Source organism: Diadema antillarum, unplaced genomic scaffold (genome assembly GCF_040938485.1).
Source record: "Diadema antillarum isolate AM-2024a unplaced genomic scaffold, OU_Dant_1.0 seq00000063_RagTag, whole genome shotgun sequence".
Classification (NCBI taxonomy): domain Eukaryota; kingdom Metazoa; phylum Echinodermata; class Echinoidea; order Diadematoida; family Diadematidae; genus Diadema; species Diadema antillarum.
The window spans coordinates 242,428-269,063 of NW_027271166.1; the positions used below are offsets into that span (position 1 = coordinate 242,428).

General features: G+C 40.4%; 1 protein-coding gene across 1 annotated transcript in view; it reads right to left on the minus strand.

Annotated features, from left to right (window-relative positions):
- Positions 1–26,636, minus strand: part of LOC139725842 (uncharacterized) — a 65,735-nt gene that overhangs the window by 9,737 nt on the left and 29,362 nt on the right. The window contains exons 22-30 of the mRNA XM_071636920.1: positions 24,778–26,367; positions 22,414–23,682; positions 21,483–21,765; positions 20,461–20,784; positions 18,239–18,426; positions 14,191–14,364; positions 5,740–5,820; positions 3,388–3,482; positions 370–514 (exon numbers count right to left, since the gene is read on the minus strand). Of these exons, the coding sequence (XP_071493021.1) occupies positions 370–514; positions 3,388–3,482; positions 5,740–5,820; positions 14,191–14,364; positions 18,239–18,426; positions 20,461–20,784; positions 21,483–21,765; positions 22,414–23,682; positions 24,778–26,367 (4,149 nt within the window). The remainder of the gene's footprint in view (positions 1–369; positions 515–3,387; positions 3,483–5,739; positions 5,821–14,190; positions 14,365–18,238; positions 18,427–20,460; positions 20,785–21,482; positions 21,766–22,413; positions 23,683–24,777; positions 26,368–26,636) is intronic.

Sequence of the window (26,636 nt, forward strand, 5' to 3'; positions counted from 1 at the left end):
ATGAGGGGAATGAACTTTGACAAAAATATATGAAAAAACATCTTCATTTACTTCCTAATATGTTTTTCCCTATTTAAAAGGATACATAGGAATATATTGTTTCTCTTTAAGCATAGAATAGCATGATACTAATTGTAGATGCCTCCCATGTCACCTCATGGTGAACAGGAGCAATGGTCTTCTTTATTCAAGTTTGTGGTCAATGCTTTTGCTGTTTTAGTAGCCTTGGAGCATTCCAACTTCCTCACTTAGTCATGGACTACAGAGAATATTGGTGTGTTGGTTTTTGTTTTTTTCTTCCAGGCTTTGATTACATAACAGCAGTGCTTCCCTTATCATTCACACCCATGGGCATCACAGTTTCCTCACCTTTGAAGCTGTCGTCGTAGTCCACCACATCTGGTAGGAAGTGGATTTCCGTTGTGTCGTGACCGCCAACATACAGGTCACGATAAGTGTTGAGGCCAATGAGGGCACCTTGAGTAACGGCACTGATGTTGACCTGGCTGTCCAGCTACACAAGAAGAAGTCAGTACATCGTGTTAGGGAAGAGTGTAACAGCTACACCAATGACTGCAGCTGCAATAAGCTTGTGTGTGTTTCAAAATTTTGTCTTTGTTCTAGGGTAGTTTGCATAGATGCATCATTCTTGCCAAACTGACAAGGATCAGCTGCAAATACTGTCTTTGTTCACTCTCATATGAGTCATTCTGCCATAAGAAGACTATGACTGGTGAAAATGTGGAGCTACTATTCTTTTAGTCTAAACAAAGGCATGAAAGATTGTCAATTTTTGTCTTGGCTTCATTGAGTTGTAACATCACTTGAAGCTAGGACCTTACCACTTTTGAGCTCTGTCTGAATCAAGATTATCGAATATAACAACCGCAAATGTGACCCTGCACCCCAAAACCAACAAAAAGTTGCCAAACATGGATTTTTATTTAAGGAAAGATTCTGAGAGAGCAGATTTTAAGCTTTAAAATGATGCATCACTCACTTCAAATGGACTCTCCTAACCTATCTAGTAAATATTAAAAAGAAAACACATACTCTTGAAAAGTGTTTACTGAGAGAAGAGCCTCGAAAGTGTAGGGTCTATTCAAGGGCTTAATCTGACCAAGCCTTGCTAGCTGTGCAATGAAAGGGACAAAAAACAAAAACAAAAAACAAACTAGAAAGGTCGCTATGGCGACTGGTATGCCTCCGCCATAATGCATGGTTCTCTTAATAGGTCTATAGTACAATGTCTTGACAATGTATGATGACAGTTTCACATAATCAACAAAATATTAAATCCACAATGACAGGTTTGTCACCAATGTGTTGCATGTTCATTTTCCTTGAACTAGGTTGAATTGGATAAATGGCTATATTGTCTAAGAGTGCAGGTATTTGGGGATTTGAGGATTTTTACTTGACTTTTGACCCTTTTATAAGTTTAAGAACGAAGTGAAATTAAGCATTTTCACTTGACCTTTTGACCATTGACCTTTTGGCAAGAAACTTCCAAGAGAATCTTTATTGGGTAATACATGCATACACTAAGTTTAACGAATAATCCTGCAGGCACTGATTTAAGAGGGAAATAGTGAAATTTTGAAGAGTTGACCCTGACCTTTGACCCCAGACCTTTGACCCATGACCCCTAGAATCCCTAGATAATCACTGTCAGTCAGTACATGCATATGTACTAAGTTCCATGAAGATACCTTCAACCATTTGTGAGATATGGAGAAAAAGGTCAAATTTTGACATTTCACTTGACCTTTGAACTTTGACCTCACAACCTGAAACTCTCTCTGGAGAATCTTTCTTTGGTAGTTCATGTATACACTAAGTTTCAAGAAATTATCTTCATGCATTGCATAGATATGGGGGAAAGAGTGAAAAATCGAGCATTTGACCTTGACCTTTTGACCTTTGACCTTGAGCATGTGCACCCAAAAGTTGATAGGCACAACTTTGCTCACTCATACATATACATGCCAAGTTTCATTAGGATACCTCTTACAGTTTTTTGGATACGCTGTCCACAAAATTGATTACGGGCAGACGGACGATGGAAGGATGGACAGACGGACTGAAGGACGGACGGATGGACAGACAACCCGAAAACATAATGCCTCCGGCGACATTTCGTGGCGGAGGCATAAAAAAACCCCTAAAAACCAACAAAAAAGCAGGATGTGAAACTCAGCAGCATAAAAGAATGAAGGTATTATCAGATTAAGCTGAAACTGATCATGCTCTATTAACACATTCTGGGCATGTCACATGACTAATACCAACTTTTGAAGCAGTAGCATAATCTTTTTAAAAGTTATTAGAGTTCAAAGTGATGAGTGTGTAAAGAGTATTTTGTTGGTTATGTGATGCATGGTCACATATAAATTATTGCTGTCATTACCATCTAATATCATCATCAGCATCATCTACACCATTGTCACTGTTTATCTAAAGTTGATTCCTTAATACGCTTTGTTTATCAACTTGCACACCTGTTTCCACCAAATGGCACAGTCGTCTAGAAACTAATCACCAATGAACAGAGACTACCTAATCCCTTTTTATCTCAATTGTGACCCAATGAAATTCCTGTTGGACAGAGAGACATCTTCATCATCACAGTCATCTTCCTCTACCTGCTCCTCCTCCACATCATCATCACCATCATCATCATCAATGTTGTCATCTTCTTCATTATCATCATCTTCACTCTACTCCTCCACATCCCCTTCATCCTCATCATCTTCATCATCACAATCATCATCACTGTCATCTTCTCTTCATCATCTTCAACATCTTCTTTCTTCTGCTGCTGCTCCTCTTCCTCCTCATCATCATCACCTTCATTCTCATTATCATCACCACCATCATCACTGTTGTTATCTTCTTCATCATCTTCTCCATCATCACCATCCTTATCATCATCACGATCATCATCCTCATCATCATCAACATCAGCATCATCATCATCTTCTCCATCATCACCATCCTTATCATCATGATCATGATCATCCTCATCATCATCATCAACATCATCATCATCATCAACATCAACATCATCATCATCAACATCATCATCATCTTCATCATCAACATCATCAACATCAACATCATCATAATCATCATCATCATCATCATCTTCATCATCAACATCACAATCATCATCATCATCTTCATCATCAACATCACAATCATCAACATCATCATCATCATCATCATCACCATCATCATCACCATACCAATCGATGTTAAATCATTTCCATCATCCTCATCACAATATTCATTGTCATCTTAATCCTCTTTCTCCCCACTTTCAACCAATGGTAGTCATCATCAGGTCAGATGTTATCATCACCATGGTATCATCGACCCTCATACCTTCATCCATCCGTCTCTCCTGTGCCGTCCTATCTGCAGGGTGTGAAAGGGCAGGCCAAGGTCGATCGGCTGAGGCGTCCTCAGCACCCCCTCACCTATTTTTGGGGGGGGGGGGGGGGGAAGGGAGGCAGAGAAACGAAGACAAGGACTGTCAAGCTTCAAGGCCATCAAGTGATGAATGCTATGAAAGTGGACTTTGTCATTCACTTAATAATAACAGATTATAAATTCATACCTCAGAATAATGTTAGGTAGCTTTTGAAATGTGTTTCATAATTAAAAAAAAGTCTCTCAGTGGAAGATAATCAATTCTAATTTCTCATTAACTGCCCCCTCACTCCCCTCCCAAAAAAAAGCACACCAAAAACTACTGATGAGTTATCTGTTTGCTACCTCTCAGATGTCTTAAATAACTTAAAGCGGAGACATACATTTGCAACAGGAGGGAGGGCGGGAGGGGTAGCTCTTGTCATTCTAATCTATCTTAATTACTGTCAGAGACATCCGAGACATTTTTAGGAGAGCTTGGTTAATTACTACAGCACTACAAAACACTTCTGTACCTGAATGTACTTATGATTCCCCCACACAGCATGCATAAGTAATGACTGACATGCATTTTGCGCTGCACATAGCCAGTATACTGCTTGAAAAAGAACGAATCTCCGTAATAGCTTCACGCTTTCGGCACTAATGACATTTTGGCATCCAGGCGAAAAACTCTAATTGCAATCTCGCTTCGTTGCATTCAAACAAGGCTTCAGGCTGTACGGCCTCATGAGATAGAGAGAGAGAGAAAAAAAGAAAATAGATGGGAATCTCATCTTTAGACAATAATTGTAAAAACATGAATCTTTGACTTCTTCACTGCTGATTGACAGAGCAGTGCTGGCGTCTTGCCAATAATTCAGGCTGCATTATTGCAAAATTTTCCCAGCAGACAAGATCATCCATACTTCATGATATTTAGGGTCTTTATTGAGATGGTCTCAATTAATCAGAGGAGAGGAATATATTGAACATGACACAATACCACAAAACAATCAAATATTTGAATACCAATATCATATTATATTCTTCTATTCATGAGATGAATTCTATGGCATTAATGAATGTTAGTCCAATTAATTTTTCATATCACAGGTTCCTTTCAATTGTCATATATTCACAGCCTTGGATAGACGGCTTTCTTTGTGGTGATGACAATAAGAAATAATGTTGAAAGCTCAAAGCAAATTTGTACTGCTGCACATCTCTTGACCTTTTCCAGAAACTACAACTTTCCCGCTTTTGGTGGGAGATCTCCCGTCTTGAGGCCATTTTCTCAAAATCTCCCTCTCTGCCGCTTTGAATCTGAATTCTTCCTGCTCTAGCTGTGTGTCTCCCACTACAAACATATTTTCTCTGGCTCAAAATTTAGCTTTCTCTGGCCCAAATTTACTATTGTCATATATGCTGAAAAATAAGGATATATGACGTAACAGCATCAGACAGCATCTACAACCTAAGATCGAGCTTCCGGACCCTGGGTGTAAGGGACATCACGCCATCGCACCATAATGTGTGCGTACAAAATATTGTGTGCATGTTTACACAATCATTTTGCGATGGGATACACAAACGGCATGTCATTGATAATAGGAAACAATGCATTGTATACTGTGGGGTATGACTGTTGCATACCTCAAGCAATTTCTTCAAGGCAAGAGAAATGTACATTTATAACTTATTGTCCTCTGCTTGAGGAATGTTGTGACATCACAATAGAAAAACACTTGGTGCTGTTAAGTTGACAATGCAGGTGTGATTCATTCCTTCCCTGCATCCTATCCCTTAGACTGAATAAGAGCAGTTCTCCTTCTCTTTCCTTTCTTTTGCTTCCTTCTCTCAATCAAATCCCTTGGAATGTGTAAACATATTCTACAGGGGTTAATAATTGCCATATGTCTGTAATGCATAAAGCACTGCTTCTATTGTAGCCACACTGTTAGTTCTACAACATGTACGTACATGTATACCTTTGACTCTCTTGCACTGCTGAAGGAAATAAGAAACGACTGCATTCCTTGTGATCCAAAAACTTAATTAATAGATGATATGAATATGACAATACACACAGATGAATCAATGAAGCAAATCCATTTAAATCAGAGCTGTTTATAACAAACCAAGCACCTACAGTCTTTGTGCATGGGACAATCACACGTTCAAAAATGCAAAAATGAAGGAGGAATTAAAGCTGTAATCGATGGTAAGTTTTGATTTAATTCAATATCTCCCATTTTTTTCTTTTTCCTCCAGCAGGATGTGAGTAGGAAGAAGCCAATTTTCATAGTAGAGGACTTTTCTTACCTGACCCAACATCAAAGTGAAACCAGACGTAGCCATCTTGGATGCCGACAGCTAGGTAGTCGTCTCCATCGCTTCCTTCCCCTGCACGCATTCAAGTGGAAACGGAGTTGAGAGCTTTATATGTTAGGGTAATGTCTGGGGTTTGCATTCAAATAAAAATTTTCAATGTTTGGTCAGGTTAATAATAATATTCATAATTTGATTGTGATGTGATGTTTGCCATCAGGATTTGCAACATTTGTGATCACTTTCGACAATGAAACATTTTGCGTTGGGAGTTGTCGTTACTCTATTTTATGACACAGTGCAACAACACAATCATACAACATGTTGCATTCACAGTCATATATATGACACAGTGCAATAACAACAACAACAGAATCATGCAACATGTTGCATTCACAGTCATATATATGACACAGTGCAACAACAACAACAACAACAGAATCATACAACTTGTTGCATTCACATGTCATATATCTATTAGAACACTCGGTCTCTCATAGGAGTACAGTGGGGATCATAGAGTCAACACTGGAATAAAAACCTATTTTCTCGAGTCCAAATGCATGTGGACCCAAAGGCAAAGAAACAACTGCTAAATAAACATACAAAGAATGTGCAGGGAAAGAAGAAATATTCCATTACTATGATATTTAATGATTGGCACATGCATCAATCTAATTGGAAGCAAAACCTTTAATGCATTACTCAGTTGTTCTTGTGTACATTAAGTAACAAAGATCCAAGGACTCTGATTCATAGTATACGACTAGCTTAGAAAAAAAAATTGTGAATTGCTAAGAAGAAAAGGATGGATATGTATCCAGTAAAATGCTAAACATGAAACAAGATATGTGCATGTGTGTGATTGTTTAATGTGTGTGTGTGTGTGTGTGTGTGTGTGCCTATTTGTTTTTATGTGCCTGTGTGTGTGTGTGTGTGTGTGTGTGTGTGTGTGTGTGTGTGTGTGTGTGTGTGTGTGGGTTGGTACACAGAATGACTGCTATTGTGTTGCGATGAGCTGTGATCGAGATTAGCGGCTTAATTCACAAAGGTGTTGTCTGCACAAGGGCATTCATGAGTCACACCAGAAATTCCGACGATGCACTAGCTCCGGAGGCAGGACGGGTGGGGTGGGGTACAGCAGCGCCCCATTTGCAAGTCAAGAGACGCATGATGCTGTGGGGGTCGTAGATCGTGAACACAAATAGGCTCAAAGCCTCTAATGATGATGACTCATATAGCTGATATGTCATGTCACTGCATTTAATTTATGATCACTAATTCAGCTTGCTACATACTCTTCTTCATCATAATCTCCTACTATCTTTTTCTTCTTTCTTCTCCTCCTTTTCATTATCTTCCACCATTTCCTGCCTTCCATTCCCTTCATCCTCTACCTCCTTTTACATATCCTTCCTTTGTTTCCTATTCCCTATTTATTCTTTTCTCTTCCTTTATTCTCATCCTAATCTACTTCTACTCCTCTAACTTCTTTCCCCTCTTCCTTCTCCTCCTTTTTATTTTCCTCGCTTATTTCCTGCCTTCTCTTCCCTTCATCATCTTCCTTTTCATCCTTCTTCTTGTTTCTTATCCTCAAATTTCTTCTTTGTCTTTTCCTGTATCCTCATATATATAGAAAGACATGCTGTACTGTAAAAGTGGATATTTTGCGCGACTAATTTTTCGCGATCGGCCTGGTAAGATGGGTTACGCATGTTTTTAATTCCATGGAATCAAGACATCAACTACTGGAACATATGGCAAGCAAGAATATTCCCCAGCTTTAATTTTCGTGCTAATTTCTGGTCGCGAGAAATGAGCGGAAATTTCAACACCGCAAAAATTTCCAATTTTACAGTGTTTGAAAGAAATTAAGGAATGACAAACAAAATGTTGACTACTCGGAAAGAGGAGGGAAAACCCACAAGAGAAATAAAGTGAGAAAGAGAGACAGACAGACAGACAGACAGAAATTTCCCTTCATTGATTCTTTCACTGACTGTCACATGAGCAGTTATATAGATTTAAAGGAATGGTACACTATTGGTGGAGATGAGGATTGGGCTTTTAACTTGTTGCGAGATACCAAGAAACCACTTATGAAACAGTGCAGAGAGGATACCATTTTAAGAGGAATTCAAAGTTTATTTGACAAAAATTGGTTTGGGAATGGGTGAGACAAAAACAAAGTGAAACAGAGCGATATCGTAAGTTTCAATATCTCAGCCATTTCAAAAACAATTTTCATCAAATAAACATTGGATTCCTCTTGGAATGACATGCTCTTTCATATTTCATAAGAAATTTTTCATTATCTCAAAAAAAAAAATAGAATAGAGAAGTTAGGTTTCAACCAAAACTATACGATCCCTTTAACATTTTGCTGGCCAGTAAACTAGTGGGTGAGATTCAAAGCAACACTTTAAGAGGCTGTGATAGCAATCAAATACATAGTACAAGTTGAGAGTGAAACTAATCCTTCGGTCTGCGTTGCCAAGCAAAAGGACTTTTGATATGCCATTTCCTGAATGAGAACAAAGAGATTAATGTCCTCAGTATGTCAAGTTCACACGATTAGTAGGCCATCTCTGAATAGCCAGAGTCAGAAGGAAGCATATCATATGCCATGGATTGGTGTTCATTCATCCTCATTGTCTTTTCCCATTCTGTTTCAGTTTATTTTGTTTAATCATTGCCAAGAAGGATGACCTGGTATAGAACAAGTCATGTCGAAATGCTCTATGGGTCTTGACTTTCCTATTCTTTTTTTCATTGCTGTAAAAGTTGTTCTGAAACAAAACATGCAATTTCTGCAAGGTCAAAAGCAAAACCCTTGTATGACAGCGGAAGTGCAAATAAAGATAAACTTGCTTCTCTAAAATGCACAGTATTTTCTATTGCAAAGCTGCACACAACAAACAGATTACACCTTTTGACTTATTTTGTAGTTGCACAGATAAGAAAACAACTTGAAACTAATCAATTTTCACATCCCCTCCACTTGTTGGGGATATGTACAATACGACCGACTGGTGATCTATATCCGATTATCCGTGCAATCAAGATCAAAACAATGACTTCAAACCCTGGAAAGGAAGTGAAGCAGGCTGAGTTTATGCACTTCAGTAAAAAATTTGCAGATTACATGACTTTAAATGTATCGTAGTGTGTTATTGCTATGTACATATGTACTATGAAACACTGACATGTGCTCATACACTTATGTATACAAACACACACACACACACACACACACACACACACACATACATGCAAATGCACATACTGCATATCGCATATGTTTCATGCCGTTTCTATCAGTGCAAATTTCACAACTTGACTGACTTTTGAGAAATTAACGACCCACGAAAAAACTGTCACTTTTAACAACAAGGCAAGTGCCAAAATGCACGTGTCTCGCCCATTCGTGTAGAGGAAATTAATGTTTTTTCTAACTCCCAGAAGTTCATTGACCCCTGTCTGTGAGCTTTGACCTTGTGGTGACCTTCAACTCCCCAAGGGACATCTACCATCCAAGTTTGGTCACAAACAGACATATGGATCAAAAGTTTTGAGCCATAATCAAACGCCATAAAAACCTAACATTGGGACCTAAAAGTTTGTTGACCCCTGCCTGTGACCTTTGACCTTGAGGTGACCTTCATGTTTAGTAAAATGTGTAACTTTGTATAACCACTCTTCCCTACAAGTTTGATTGAAATTGAAGTTCTCAGTAGAGAGTTATTCAAGTTTTTGTAGCGTTACGGCAACGATGGACGGACGGACGACGGACAGGCAGACGCCGCAGGCGATCCCTTAGTCTCCCCTCACCTCCGGAGGGCTCGACAAAAATGCAAGTCATCTCCTAGTGTGTCAGATCACGAGAATTTCCCTTCAACAGGGATAATACACTGTAAAATTGGATATTTTCGCGCCACTTATTTTTTGCGCTCGACCAGGTAGGAAGAGTTTTGCGTGTTTTTAATTCCACGGAATCATGACATCAGCTACTGAAACATATGGCAATTAAGCAAAAATATTGTGTGCTTTTATTTTCGCGCTAGTTTCTGGTTGCACCAAATGCATGAAAATTTCAACACCGCGAAAACTTCCACTTTTACTGTGAGTAATATTTCTCACCACGTCACTATGGTTCTGGATTGCGAATTCAACCACACCCGAAAATATTAAGCACATCCGGATTCATGCTCACATATCAGGTGGCATACATACATTACACATCAAACATACTACACACATAAAAATTAATTTACAACTTCAGTCTTCATGTTGAACGTGTCATATTTTGCAAGAAACTGGGTGCTGACAAAACAGAAATACCACGGTTGCTATTTCATCCCTGCATTCCAAATCTAGGGTAAACATCAAAGTGTCCTTGAATTGCAATTGAAAGCCAATTCACTTTTCTTGTCTGGAGACTTACACTTTTACAGGTACACAGCTTGCATGGCTCTGTAATATATAGGAGAATTATTCAACTTGTGACATCGTACACCCCAAAACACAGCTTCTATATTGACAAAAATCTCTGCACAATTATGTTAGAAACTGCATCTATACCCAGAAACAAAACAAAAAGAACAAAGTTGACAAAGCAAAATTTTGCAAAATTGCATACATGTACATGTATAATCATATATTTGAGATATAGATAGATAGATAGATAGATAGATAGAGAGAGAGAGAGAGAGAGAGAGAGAGAGAGAGAGAAAGAAAGAGAATATTGAGCAAATTTCGCTGACAGCTTTCTCCAATCTACTCATTACTTTATGACAAAGAAGAAAAAAATAGTTGATATCTAAAATCTCACTGGCCTAGTGTTACAACTGACACTAATCCCCCAATACCCCCCCCCCCAAAAAAAAAGCAGAACAAAACAAAACATTACACAAACACTTTTGCCACTGGAACATTTTTAACCACACTATCAAGTGACACCATTCACAGAGTTTTCTCGCTGCATCTGTACAATTTGTATGTGTTAAATGCCTTCACATTACCCAAGTTGGAATTCATGCAACCGCACTGGCTGTACCCAGTTTCATATTAAATCAGAAATACAATCCATGTCATAACCGCTGTCTGCGGTTGATGCATTGGCATGTCCGTATCACTCCAGCAAGAAAAACGGAAACCAGCGTGAATGAAGAAACAATTTAAAGGAAAGACAAAGAAAATCGCTTGCATCAAAACTCCACAACAGGAAACACTCAGGAAATGAAATGATTGAATCGGGTGCGATATCTCCTCCCAACCTCTGTGGTAGCTGATAAAACAAATGTGGGCGCTACTCCAGTACATTTTTTTTTGAATAGCCCGGGAAGTGACGGGGGTGGTTGCGTTTTTTATCATCTTCACGTGGAAGATATTATGCACAGTGTATGCGACCATGAAATTGCTGTTCTCTTTCACCTTTTCATTCATTAAACCATTTATCTATCAATTTGAGTTCTTAGATTTGGATTTTGTTTTTGTTTTTTCAATTAAAGGAAGGCATCAGAGTAGAGAGAGTGGATATCATTTTCAATGACATGCAAAAGTGTAAAGTAATGATACACAAACTCTCATGCAGAGCAGGCAAACAGACATACACTCCCATACATGGTGGATATCTACTACTGTAAAACGAGAAATGTTTGCATGCATTTTAATTTTGTGAGAGCCAAGATTCGTGAAATTAAAATGCACATGAAAGTTCTTGTCTGCACTATACGCATTGAATGTTAGAGGCAACTCGCGAAAATTTCATGCCTCGAAAATTTCATGCTGCGAAAAAGGCGATTGGCTCCAATTCGCAAAAATTTCATGCCGCGAAAATATTGTGTTTTACAGTATTTAGTACGAGGAACACAGCCTTTGATAGCGTTCAATATCAGCATCCATGGCTAGGTATCTGGATGAAGGTTATGCCCAAGAATGCGAGCAAAGCAGGCACATACACACTAACACACACATACCCCCAAAATGACAAGGCTATACGCTTTCTGACAGTTGTACCTTACATACATTTCAAAATCATAAGAGGATATTTTCAATACAATCCTGACAGTGCAGCTACATGTATTGGAAGTGTATCTTTCCCTATTAAAAGACCAATCTACTCTCACAATTGCCACATATTGTACTGCACTCTAAAATTACATCTGGTGTACATCATACACATTCACACACATACTATACAGACAAAGATGTGTCCCACTTCACATATATTCTACTGACTTTTGACCTATGACCTTTGAAATGCCTCTAATAAAATTCATCCAAATGACTTTACAGTAATGCAGTAATGTCTGTGAGTTTGGTGAAGCCCTATTTAGATTACAATATCAACCCCCCCCCCCCCAAAAAAAAAGCATACTAGCATTTGACCTTTGACTCATTCATACACTAGACTTTTGGTGGAAATGGCATAAATTAGGCATACGTCAAGCATCCTTTGAGTCATTTACAGACTTGTGATGCAATTCTGGTGGATCTATTTTGCTGTACAGGCTGACCCAATCAGAGCTCAGATAAAGTGGCAATAACCTTTTTCTCCAATAACATAACATTCCAGGGTGACAAGAGCTTATATCTTTAAAATAAAGATGGATTTACAGGGGAAGGAAAAAAACTTCTAAGTTTTCGCAAAATAACATCCATGTTGATATTTATCAGATTATGTAGAAACATTGTCTCGGATGACATGAATATCAGTGATTTTTTAAATCTCAAAGTCAGTATTTTTTATATTTAATTGAGTTAGGATGATTTTGGATACGTGCCAATTGAGATACAAGGTCTTATGACCTTTGTTAATGTTATTGCGTTTTCTAGTCTATTTGTATGAGTAGCAAAGTGCGCTTAGAAACGCCAGTATGAAGCGCCATATAAATGCAATTATTATTATTATTATTATTATTATTATGACTCCAAGGACGATAAGCACTTGGTGAGATTTAAACTTAGGAAGTCAGTTTGAAAGCCAAATGTCTAACCCAATGCACCAAAGTGCCCCCACTGTTTCTCTCTCTCTTTATACCTCCGCTAAGGGAGGTTATGTTTTCATTACCGTTTGTTTGTTTGTCCGTGTGCAAAATAACTCAAAACGTTGTGAACGGATTTGGGTGAAACTTGCAAGAAAGGGTGAGAATGACACAAGGAACAGATGATTAGATTTTGGTAGTGATCTGGAAATTTTTCATGGATTTTATGATGGATTTTAAATACTTTGACAGGCAGGGTCCATGAGTTGGGGAATTCAAGCTGCGCATTTTTGAGGTTTTCATACGCACACTAAAAGTGAGTACTCTAGTTTCTGCTAGGATGAGGCGTGCCATGCAGCTGGAAGTTGATGACGCAACAAAAGGCTTTTCTATTGGGAAATCAGGCGATTTTCAGCATGCTTATGCATGGGTGGAAATCACTGATCTCTATGAAAGAACAAGATCATCATGGTGGAAATAACTATATGGCCTACTGCTTGGTGGAGGTCTGCGCTCTCAGAGTGCTTCTCTCGTTTTTGTTTTTTTTCACATCTAATAGCTTAATTCTCAGGACAGATTAACAACTCACATTTGCCAAATTATTTCATGTGTATAATTCTACCCCTTTCCAATCTGGATGAGTGCCGCATTTTGTGAGAGAAAAATAGCCGTGACATTGAAACTCCCGCATTTGAAGTCATGTACAGGACAGGCACATAAGACCCACCAAAATTAGACAAAACCCATAAAAGAGCACATTCGAGAAAAATCAGAAGTCGTCTTTTGTTGCAGGGCTCTGTGCTGTCATGAATGCGATACGAGATCTCCACTGGATTTTGTACAGGCACTGCATGAGCAGTTCACTGTAAGGTCGCTCTATGTTTGTTGATTCTTTCATGAAAACACACAAAAGAAAAAAAAAGGGGGTCGCGGTATGAGTACCATTCACACATATGACGACCTATATGTGACTCCAAACTGGTGATCATTTACCAGGTCTACAGGCATTCAACAGTTCATGACATCGGTGCATGCAGAACTGACATTCTTTGCACATTTCAGTGTGCAACGCTGAAATGTGTGCATTCATATACATGATATGTTACTCAATACAAACCATCCAGAGATAAAATAGCAGAGAGGGATACATTGATTCATCAGACAAAAGCATTAGATAAAAGCAGTTGACTTCAATATATATTTGTTTTTCTGGACACATTTACTAGCTAACACACATTTTGCATCTGAAATCTAGGAGCAAAGCTCATTACAAGTGAACCCATCAAAAACACAATCACACAAACACAACCAGTCAACCTATTAATCTCATTGTATCACAGTTTTCTTTCTATGCGAACTCACAAGGGTGAGTTTGACATGTACATGGAACAGAAAGCACTAGGGCTCCATTGGGAATTGTAGCGCCCTCGCAGTTGCATCAACAGAAATGTGCACTTACCCCGCTGGCCGGAGAAGAGCATCAGGTTGCTGCGGGTGGCCGAGGGGTCGGCATCCAGGGTGAACTTTAACCTCAGGGTCAGCAGGAAGTCCCAGTTCAGGACCCTGGCGTAGCGGACAAACGACATGTAACCGGCGACGGTCCCACCGAAGGAGGGTCTGGTGATAGCGATTTCTGGCAAAAAGGACAGACAGAAGAAGGAAAATACGGAACATGAATCACAAATGGTAGGTTCTACTCAGAAGGGAAGGGTCTCAGATGTGCCCTTATTGGGCACAGACATTCTGGAACCATTGCCATCACTATTTATGGGGGAAAAAAAGAAGAAGGAAAAAAAAAAATTCATAGGATAACAGAGAGTTCTCCCAGTCTGGTTCTTCTTTCTGGAACTCATTACCTGTGGAAACTTAGAATAGAGACCTCATTACTGCTTTTCACTAAAGAATTAAAAATATTTCTGTCCCAGTGACTCTTGTAGTTGTTTTTTTTTTTTTTAAATTGTGGCTCCTTCCAAATGAAGCAAAGTCAAAAAGAGGTCTCGCCTCTCTGCACCAGGAGTGTCATCGCATGACAGACATGGTGCATTAAGAGACTTCATCTTTATTATCATTATCATAATTACATCCACTTCACAAGAATAATTCTTCAGGTAACAGCAATTTCTCTATTACCTATACAAATTTATCCATAAATGCCAATTGCTATTAGAGAGGCCTTTGCCAAAATATTTTTGTAATGCTTTCATGTGGCTTTTTTCTACACTTGTCTATTGTCTGAATACATAATAAATGGGATGTAAAGAATTAGAATAAGCGAATTAGGCATAGTCTTTGGTTTCAGGATAACAGCGTACAGTTTAATATGAGAGCATATGGGCTATATGGTTGTAAATATAATGCTTGTATTATGTAGGAGAAGAGAAACAAATCTTGAAAAGCATCATGGTCACTTTAAAATCGTCCACACTGAGCAAAATGATCCATAAATTTGACATATTAGCCTACACACTGGGGACATATATATATCTCTACAGATGAGGACTTGGCAAGAAACAAGACAAGCAAACCCTATCAATAGCGGCATTTGCTTCACACTATTAAGACGTGCCACATTCACATTTACACATCTCCGCTGGATTTCTGAATTTGTGTTTCTATACACAAAGTGGCAGACAGTTATTGTCTGCCCTCCCCCAACATCCCCACACACCCCAGATCTACGCGGACTTTGGTATGTCGCATGCATGACCGATTCCATTCTGCAGGCAATCCCAAGGTCCCCATCCCCCCCCCCCCCCCCCCCCCCCCTCTTTGCTTCCTGTGTGTTATTCATCGCTATTCACACCAAACCTTTGACTAGTAAAGCTGGCTCCGGGGGATTAGCACCTTGGCGGAGGGTGAAAAGAAACTTAGTGGGGTTCATGAAGGGTTACAGAGGTATCCTTGGTTTTCCTTGGCTTTCAGCATTCAACGAAAGACTTCTTTGGATAGAAAGGAATTCAGAAAGAGAGCAATGCTCCATATGCACACTAAAAATGGGCTTACGGCTTCAAAAGACCATCTATGTGTTTGACAGATGACGTCATGCAATTTATGGTTATTATGCACTGTTACAATACTGTATCAGATGATCTGATTCTTTCAAAGATTACTAACAATTGACCCGTTGAGAACAAGCTGATCTTGCTCCAACACACATGTTTCCTATCGAATAGACACCTGTCCTAAAATTCTTGTGACTAGTCTTCCATGGGTTAAGACCACGCCTCAGGCATACCCAATGAAATGTAAACAGGAATTTATGGTAACATAAATCAAGCCAGACTTTAGTTTACTTGGGCTTAAAGCTGGGATAATGCTTCTCCTATACAAAAGAAAAGGAAATAAGCTTAAACCCTATTCTAACTGGGCTATTTGAGACCAAGTTTTTACTGGGGGGGGGGGGGGGGGGGGGGTCAATTTGACCCCCCCTTCAGATCTCGGCTGCGGATCGCGCTATCGCCGCAAAATTTTGCCTGTACATAGAGCCGGATGTCAACTACAAGATTATATGGTCATGCAATAGAAAAAATTTGATTTATATTTTTTTAATAAATTAATTATGCAAATTTACGCATGAAATCATATTTTCACCTATAACTCCATTAAAAAGATTGAAGGATTGCTAAATTTTTGTGTCAGAGTTCCTCAAAACATATCTAACAATTTTCTTATAAAAAAAATAGCGCAATCAAAATCAGTTTCTTTTGTTTTGTATTGTTTTGTTAATTTCTTATGTATTTTATTGTTTTTTCGACCTTTTGTTTTCTACTGCTTTTTTTGCCAAAATTTGCTGCAGGCACTTTTCCAAGCTGATCTACATTAGAATTGATTAATTTCAATGGTTAAAAGTTGAAATAATCTAATCTATATCAATTAAACAAAAAAACACAATTTGCATTGGATTTGCACACAAAATCATGAATCTGAGCTGTTTTTGGGTTGACATGCATATGCAAAACATTGCGTGATTTCAGAACGGTGTCCCCTGATGTCGCAAATTTGGTCTCAAAATATGCGGGAGACTTCAATGAAACAAGTCATGAAACGCTGCGGCAAAATCTTTGCGCGTTGCGGAATCGTGGCGCAAAATGTCGAGGGGGGGGTCAATTTGACCCCCCCAGTTAGAATAGGGTTAAACTAGATATATCGCTACGGCTACTGATATGCCTCCGCCATAATGCATGGTTCTCCTAATAGGTCTATAGTACAATGTCTTGACAATGTGTGATGACAGTTTCACACAATTGGCAAAATATTAAAATGACAGGTTTGACACAAATGTGCTGAATGTTCACTTTTTCTAGAACTAGGTTCAATTGGATGAATGATTAAAATGTCAGAGTGCAGGTATTTGGGGAACTGATGATTTTTACTTGACTTTTGACCCTTTTATAAGTCTATGCATTGAGTAATTTTCAAGGTATTGAGAAAAAGCATAATTTCAGTATCAAATGGGAAAATAGCATTATCTAAACCTGGCCTTTGACCTTTGATCTCACAGTTCCAAAGAGAATCACTGTTAGGTTGAACATGCATAACTATGTAAGTTTCATGACGATACCTTGAGTTACTTTCGAGATATGGAGGAAAAAGTGCAATTTAGCACTTTCACTTGACCTTTTACCTTTTGACCTTTGACCTTTTGGCAAGAAACTTCCCCAAAAATATATATTGGGTAATACATGCCATACATCAAGTTTGAAAAAAAAAAAACCCTTCAGGCATATTGCATTTTAAGGAAAGTAGTGATAATTTGAGGAGTTGACCTTGACCTTTGACCCCCTGACGTTTGACCCATGACCCCAACTTCCCTAGATAATCACTGCCCATCGGTACAAGCATATATACTAAGTTCCATGAAGATACCTTGAACCATTTGCGAGATATGGAGAAAAACATGAAATTTCAATTTTTTTTCACAAAATAACCTGTGACCTTTGACCTTTGACCCTGTGACCTTAAAATCCACACAAAGTATCATCCCCCAAGGATATACCCTCATACCAAGTTTGATGTAAAACCACCACACGGTTCTTGAGATATCGACAAAAACAAAACGGGACGGACGGACGTACGGACGGACGTACAGACGTACGGACGTACGGACGTACGGACGTACGGACGGACGGACGTACGGACGGACGGACGGACGACCCGAAAACATAATGCCTCCGGCCACTTCGTTGCGGAGGCATAAAAAGAAGAAGTATTGACCTGGTCTAAAAAGGAAAACTACCTTTGAAATACTGGTATTTATAATCAAAGTTCAGCTGGCACAGGGTGAATATAAGTCAGGAGTTATAGAATGTTTACCAGATGCTTCTTTCTCAGATAGTAAACATTGGGGAGAGGCTAACCTTAGGATTTTGCCAAGCAGATCTCTTAGCTTTTAGTTATGACAACAACATGACGATGATTACAAGGTGTAACACAGCCTTGTTTTTAAGGTTGAAAAGTCTCAAGGCTAAAAAACAAATGACTCAAGAGTGAGGGGTGCGTCGACTCACCCTCTTCACAGACCACGCCCTGTCTGCCATAGGGGCAGAGGCACAGGAAAGACCGGTCCGCAGCCAGGGACACACAGGACCCCCCTGCCTGGCACGGCGAGCCCTGGCAGTGATCCACCAGCCGCTCACAGAGGGCGCCCTGGTACATCTCGGGGCAGTCACATGACCAGCTCAGACCGTCTGCAGACCTGTGTATGTGCAGTGGCAAATCAAGGGGGTAGAGAGGATTTAGCATGATGATAACACACCATATAGTTCGGTTATTTTAATTAGGCATCTTTAAGTAAATTGCTCTCAGCAATGTACATAAATCCTATTAAATTTTAGTGAATTTCCTCGAGGTATGAATTTTTAACTTCATACTAAAATGTCACCGTTATTCTACCATCAGACAGCCTTTTTTCACCACTACATGAACTGTGTTGTGTGCTTTTTCCTTTTTTATATCAAGATGAATCCAGGCTTTCAATGATATTCTTTTCTGTCACATCTGAATACAGAGATGGAGTGCAGAGCAGCATCTTGGTTGGTCCTATAGAGCATTAGCATGAAGGTCATGGGTCAACCCATGACCAGTCCTCTCTCAGTCACTGACTACAAATAATTTGATCACATTGTAAAATATAAAACTACAAAAGCACTCTGAGAGCGCAGACCTCCGCCAAGCATGCAGCTCATTTCCACCACTGATCTTGTTCCTCCATAGAGATAACAGAGATTTCCACCCATACGTACTTATAGCATCGTGTGCTGAAAGTCGCCCGATTTCCCAATATAGAAGCCTTTGTTACGTCATAAACCTTCTGCTGCATAGCGCGCCTCGTCCTAGCAGAAACTAGAGCACGCACTTTGGTGCGTGCATGCAAACCTCAAATACATGCAGCCTGAACTCGCAAGTTAATTGACCCTACCTGCAAAAATATCAAAAATCCTTCATAAATTCCCCCAAAATTATCGGATCACTACCAAAAGTTAATCGTTTGGTACTTGTGTCATTCTCAACCTTTCCTGCAAGTTTCATCCCAATCCATTTACTATTTTTTGAGTTATTTTGCGCACGGACAAACGAACGAACGAACAAACCAACGGTAACGAAAACATAACCTCCCCCCTTGGCGGAGGTAATGAATCACACACTGTAAATGATGCAATATTCGATTGCATTCTTTTTTTTTTCAGCGCTGTACCCTGGGTTACCAAAAAATGTGTACAAACAATTTTTAGTATTATTATGCACAAAAATGTTTTCTTGTTTGTGATTATGCAACAATTAATCCATGCAAATAATAACTTCTTTCTCATTTACATGCTCTGTGGTAATCTTCACTGTTAATATTATTGTACATGTTATTGTAAGTACTGATTTTATTATGTTGGCTTTGAATGAGATTGGAAATTAAATTTTGTTTATGATCCAAGACAGTATCAGTTTCTTTCACAAGTTGACATTAAAAGAATGTCAGCATTGGGATGATTACCGCAACGCCGATTTATGCTGGCGCTGATGATGAGAAAATAGCCGCCACGACAACATTGCACAACTGTACAATTAATGGACATGAGATGGCGCTACACAATGCCGTACCCTAGGGTACAGCATGCCACATCAAATATCAAAACTGTCTATATGATTCCTGGTTTTTATAAGAACTATTTTTTTGGTGCTTGTTTTTTTTTTCACTTGGTCAAGTGTGATGAATAAAGAATGCTTTTAACCCGTTGAGGACGGTTTGATTTTGCTACAACACGCATTTCCCATAGACGCTTGCCCGAGTATTCAACTCGTCCTCAACGGGTTACAATTGGCTATGGATACAGGAAAGTCAAACAATACATGATAACAAATTGTGCATAAGACACAAAATGATACAAAATGATAAGTTATCTCCACGAATGGCAACAGACTCCAGTAAAGCAATCTTAAAAACAGCATACTAGTACAGTGTACTTAGAACCGTATCGAAAGGGTTAATTCAAAAGCAATGCATGTTGATTTATGTGCTCACACAAGTTCATGCAATATGTCATACACACACACACACACACACAAAGAAAAGACACAAAAAAATCTTAATGTTTTCAAATTTTAGCCAATTCCCTGCTACGTGAAATGTAACCCCCCCCCCAAAAAAAAAAAATACAAAAATGAAAAGTAAAATGTCACATCAAAAATTATTCAGCGCTTGCTGTATAAAACAGGAAGCTATTGTCGCAGCACTTACTCTGAACATGTTCCACCATTCCTACAGGGTTGGTACTGGCAGGGCTGTGCAGCGACACACTCTTCGACGTCCTTCCCGTCTACGGCATCGTCGAATACCAGCACGTCCTGGTCGTTGATCTCCAGGTGCCTAACACAGCCTCGATATCCCACGATGGATGACGCGGTCAATTCATCCGCGGCCGTTGCCATGGGGACCCCTCCTATGTAGAGCGGGCCGAGGGCGGCGGGAAAGATGAAGGAGAAGAGCTGACCAGAGTAGAACTGGTTGTTGATGGAGAGGGTCGCTCCGCAGGTCATTGAGGTCAAGTCGGGACGAGTTTGGCTGCAAGAAAAAAAAAACTTTTTATTGTACTGCTTTCTCCAGGCAGTCTACAAAACAACCAAACAAGCAAAGAGAAACAAAACCATAATAACTATCTTCATAGCCTTCCACTGGTGCAAAATAGTAAAAACTCCAGTTCCCTCACCAAGGTATGCATCAAAGACAATAACATTTCATGCAATTCTTTAGATTACATATTACTATTTAAATATCATGCCACACATTAGGTAAAGGTGACTTATTGCATAAGCTGTAATTTTTGCGAGGGTTTAATTTTTGCGAATTTCAAGAATCACTGCTGGATCGCAAATTTAACGACATGCAAAAATGTCAGTATACAATTGTGCGCTTACGATAGCCTTGGTGTCAAATTGTGAAAACAAATCTCGCGAAATTAAATGTCTGTGACCTCCTCATTTGCGAAAATAACAGCTTATACAGTACTTGCAGTTAAAATGAAATGCTTTAAAATGCTGAAACCTAGACTGAAGCTATGCATCTGTGTTTGAGTCACAAAATTGTACATGTATGTCGTATAAAAAGTGTAAATATTCACAAATGAATGACACATGCACTAATAATCCAAACAACAACAACAACAGATGAGTGGTTGCATAGCATCATATTGGTTGTGTGCTGTATTATGGAGGTACACAAACATACAGCCTCACGGTGAAGTGATTCACGGCTCTACTAACCTCAAAAACACTTCCACGAGCTCATCTGTCGCGACGGAGACGGAAGACTCCACCCGCAGCGTCTGGCCCAGCCCGCAGCTCATCTCGTAGACGAGGCGGCCATCGGAGATGAACAGGTGGATGAACTCTGCTGCTTGCTGATTGGCTGCAAAGAGAACAGTACCCTCTGTAGCCGAGGTCTTGATGGTGATAAAGAGGCTGTTTTCTGACGTTGTGGACCAGTCTAGGGGGGCATGCTCCAAGTATGAGCTCCCGTTGAATGATGGGAAGTGTAGAGCCCTCTCTGGAATAATGTAGAATGATAAAATTAATAATGATCACAGTATTAGTAATAGTGCCAACAACAATAACTTTATCACCATGATGATGGTATTATTGCCATAACAATGACAGTAATAATGAAATCAACAAATGCGATAATGAACGTAAATATGATACTGATGAAAATAACAAGAATGATAATAAAAACTGACATGGCTGTACACCTTCAAATGAGAAGTTTTCGTTCAGAAAGCATATATATTTTGGGAAAACTAATCCTCAGGAGTCTTTCAACCTTGACCCTTGACTTCTCGATTTCCCCGTATCGACAATAAATAACTGCCCAAAGATACCTTGTCCTAGTGATACATTTCATTAGAAAAGTTTTTGCTAACTCTGTGAACCATGAACCAGAGATAGATAGGCAGATTCCAGAATGTGAGGAAGGATGAACAGAATACTTTTGGTGATGTAAACTCTAATTTTGTTTGTCTGCATTAGGTCATTCATCTCATTTTGATTGATTTTTGTTTGTGTTCATTGTAACCACTGATATTTTATTGGAATGAATAAACAAACTAACATAATATGGCAAAATATCATAATTCTTCTTTTTTCTTTTCTCATGGTGGTCACTTACCACTCTTAAAGAGATACATCTGGTTCTCACCTGTTTCACAGAGACTCCCAGTGAATTTGAAGGGGCAGTCACATGCAAATTGCTCAACTTCTTCTGCCGTAGTTCTGTTCCTGCACACCCCTCCATTCTGACACGGGCTGGCCTCGCAGGTGATGGGTGGTGCAGGCGTGGTGGATGCATCCACTGTCGTGGTAGGGATGGGCAGGGTCGTTGTTCCACCAACTGTCGGTATCTGAGTGGTGGTAACTGGGGTTGTTGATGTTACTGATGACATCATTGTGGTCAAAGTTGAAAGGTCAGAAGTTCCAAACATTGGAGGAATGCTAGCAGACGAAGAGGTCAGAAGTTGCTCTGAACTTCGCAAAAAACTTGAGACTGAATTTGTAGTGGGTGACGAAGTAAAAAATGGTCCATTCGAAATGGCGGGGGAGGTCATTCCTCCCATGGATAGGGTAGGAGAGCTTGGAGTAGGCAAGATGTTTGACGGACTGAACACATCAATTGTAGATGAAGGTAGTGGTTGACTCGAAGCAGAGAGAGGGGGCGTGGTCTGGAGTGCTGGAATGGAGCTGGTGGAAGGAAGAGAGGGCGTGGCTTCATAGACACTTGATGACATCCTCAACGTGTAGTGAGAGGGGCTTGATAGTATCCCTGACGACTGAACTGCTATGGTTGGAACAGTAGGTAATATTGTCATCACATTTGACACGGGAAGAGAACTGTCCAAGGGTGCAGTAAGCAAAGAGGGTGTGGTGCGCAGAGAGGGCGTGGCTTGCGGTTCACTCATCACTGAAGTAAATGTAAAGGCAGTGCTTGATAGAGTTCCAGACAGGGAGTTAGGCATTAGGGTAAAACTGGTTGTGGGGCTAAAGAAGGAGTTGTCACTCTGTACAGGTGCACTAGAAATTGAAGATCTCATGTGCTGCCCACTCAGTGATGTCACAAGCAAGTGGGTGGGGCTTGCCTCAGTCCCAGATGATTGGACTGTGAATGTTTCTCCAGATGGTGAAAGCCCAACAGCACTCGAGAGGGAAGCAGTTGTTGGGAGAGGTGCAGTGTGCAAAGAAGGCGTGGCTTGTGACCCACTCTCATACACTGTGAGTGAGTGTGCAGAGTTTGGTGTAAAACCTCCAGATGGTGATGGGAAGATCCCTACACTAGTTTCAGCGGTGGACATCCCTGTCACAAGAGTGCGAGATGCTGTGGGAATGGTCTCAAAGTCTGAAATGCCCATAGTGGGAGTGGTCATTGAGTGGGAGGGGCTTGATGTTCTGGTGTCAAATGGTGCATGGGATTGGACTGCAAAGGGGCAAACAAGACAGACAAAAGACAACAATAAATCCCTACCAGTGCAGTGTTTCATGGTAAGTCTATATTATGTGATATGGGATACTTATGACATTATAACCCCATCCCAAGAGCTAATTGTGTATACAACCAGACTGATTGCTTCTTTTTTATACTTGTTACCATGTGCTTGCCCTTACATGCATGTGCAAAAAACAACCAAAAAAAGACAAAAAACACATTGACAGGAAGACACTGAAGAAGATACACTTTCATAGAAAACAGCTAAATAAACATTGCCATCATCTTCCTCCTCCTCATCACCTTCAATGTTGTAATCATTGTCAATGTTATCATCAGCATCACAATCATAATATCGTTCTCCTCGTTGTCATTATCATCATCATCATCATCATCATCATCATCATCATCATCATCATCATCATCATCATCGTCATCATCGTCATCATCATCATCATCATCATCAAAAAGCATACCACTGTGCGTTGCATGAACATATTGGTAAGTCCTGCCTTAGTCCTGCGCCTACGAACTGTGAATCTATGCCATCTGTCCCACATTGGCCAAATTTATGATGAGACTTCACTCTATGGATGCGTTCGAGCACTCTAAAGCGTTCTGTACTGTACTGTACTGTACTGCGCTAGATTTGGAGCGTTCGAGAGCTCTGTCGAGAAAGCGTACCTCATGAGTTATTTTTAGAGGAGGTCACGCATTTTGTAGCAAGAGGGTCATTCACCCAGTGTGTTTGAACTACTTACAGCTGTCCTGAACGTGGAGAATGATGTCTTTGCATTATGACGTATGTGCATGTTACGCGCATTCTTTACATGCGAACTTTTGGTACCCTTCTGGAGCACATTGGGAAGTGGTCCACTCTTGGCTCGGTTCAGCTCAGTATGGTTTGCTTTAGGAGCATTCAAGGGCTTCTCTGGCGCGGGTACAGTACAGTACAATTCGCATTAGGAGAGCGCTCGAACGCGCCCTATTACTGTCTTGTCTATGACTGAAAAAAAACCCCCAAAATCACAGTGCAAGGCTGGTGAAGTTTATTTTTCAGACAGTGAGAAAGGAGCACAGTCTTACCTGAGGTTGACACCGTCCGCAGCAGAGACCCAACACCTGAGAGTGAGACTGACAAAGAGGAAGAAGCAGACTCCTCCAGGGAAGCAGAGTAAGTTGGGGTGGAGAGCAAAGGGCTTGGAGTAAGAGTTTGTGACATGACACCAGTCTCAGAGCTGGATGAGACACTACTTTCAAAGCTTGACAAGACTGGTGTGGAACCCATGGATGGACTTGTAAGAATAGTGTTGCTTTCAAATGGACTTGGAGAAAGAGTTTGAGATATGATGCCAATCTCAGAGCTTGAAGAGACATCATGTTCAAAACTTGACAAGACTGGTGTGGAACCCACAGATGGACTTCTAAGAATAGCACTGCTTTCTAATACACTTGAAAAATGTGATGACGAGCTCAGAGAAAGAAAAGATGGGGATAGGGCACCACTCTGAAATGAAGTGCTGGGAAAATGAGTGTTTGACACAGCACTAATCTGGACAGTTGATGGAGAAAAATAGGTAGAGCTTGGAAAGACTGGGTGAGACAGCATATCGCTCTGACTGCTGGTAAAACTTGGGGAAAGAAAAGAGGATGATACACCACTCTGAATGAAGCTAGAAGATATGGCCAAAATAGGGGAACTGGTTTGTTCCACTGTAAATACAGGGGTGTTTGATACAGAGTAAGTTGCAAAGGATTGTTCCATCACAGTTGAAGAGGAGGGTGATGAGCTCAGTCCTGACTCCCCAAAAGAAGAGTATATTGCACTTTGGGAAGTCCCTTCACCAGATGAGGAAACTAGAATACTGGGAGTGGGAAAGACTGGTGAAAAATCACTTCTCTCACTCAGAATATAAGATGTAAACAGTGATGGCAGTTGCGAAGAAGGTATGGATGATATCATACCAGTCTCGATCCTGCTGGTTGAGATGGGGAAGGTAAGTGATGTCATGGCAGGAGTGAGAAGTGAAGGGTTAGTATTAGTCATCAGAAGACTGCTGCTGACTAGGCTTGGAGTTGTAGGGATCAGTGTCGAGAGTGGTAAACTATCACTTCTCGTTGTAGAACTCATGGTAGCAGACGGTGCCACTGATGTGACGGCCTGCACACTAGAATTGGTCACCAGTCGGGTCTCGCAGGTCGGGCCTGTGAAGCCGCTGGGGCAGAAACACTGGAAGCCGGAGGTGCCCGTGATGCAGAAGGCTCCATTTGCACAGGGCTGACTGTAGCAGTAGTCGACATGCTCGCAGTTGGTGCCGAAGAAACCGGCTGTGCAGGAACACAGGTACGCCCCTGGTGTTGGCTCCAGACACGTAGCGTTATTCTGGCAAGGATCGCTCGCGCACTCTTCGACGTCACTCTCGCACAATTCCCCGGAGAACCCGTCTGGGCAGGTGCATGCGAAGCCATCCACAAGGTCGACGCACTGGGCTCCGTTGAGGCAAGGATCTGAAAGACATTCATCGTAGTCCACTTCGCAGACGATGCCCTGGAAGCCCTGAGCACAGAAGCAGGCGAAGCCCTCGCCGGGAGCCCGCTGCCGACAGAGGGCGCCATTCAAACACGGGGCGGAGAGGCATTCGTCCACATCCTCCTCACATCGCTGACCAGTCCAACCTGTGAACAGTCATGGCATCAAGCAATATCATCAAATCGTACTTTCAACTGAAACAACTTCACAGGGGTGTGAGAACAAAAGCAAAATTTGCTGTCTTTTAGTCAAAATCCCACGGCAGAAAATGTCATCAGCTACCAACTTCACCATATCCGATTCATAGCAAAATATATTTTGACAAATTTCTTCTGTTGAACATACGACACACTTTGTTTCAGGAACTTGGTAAACATAACTAAGAAATCTTCCACTCTACAACAACCTCTAATCT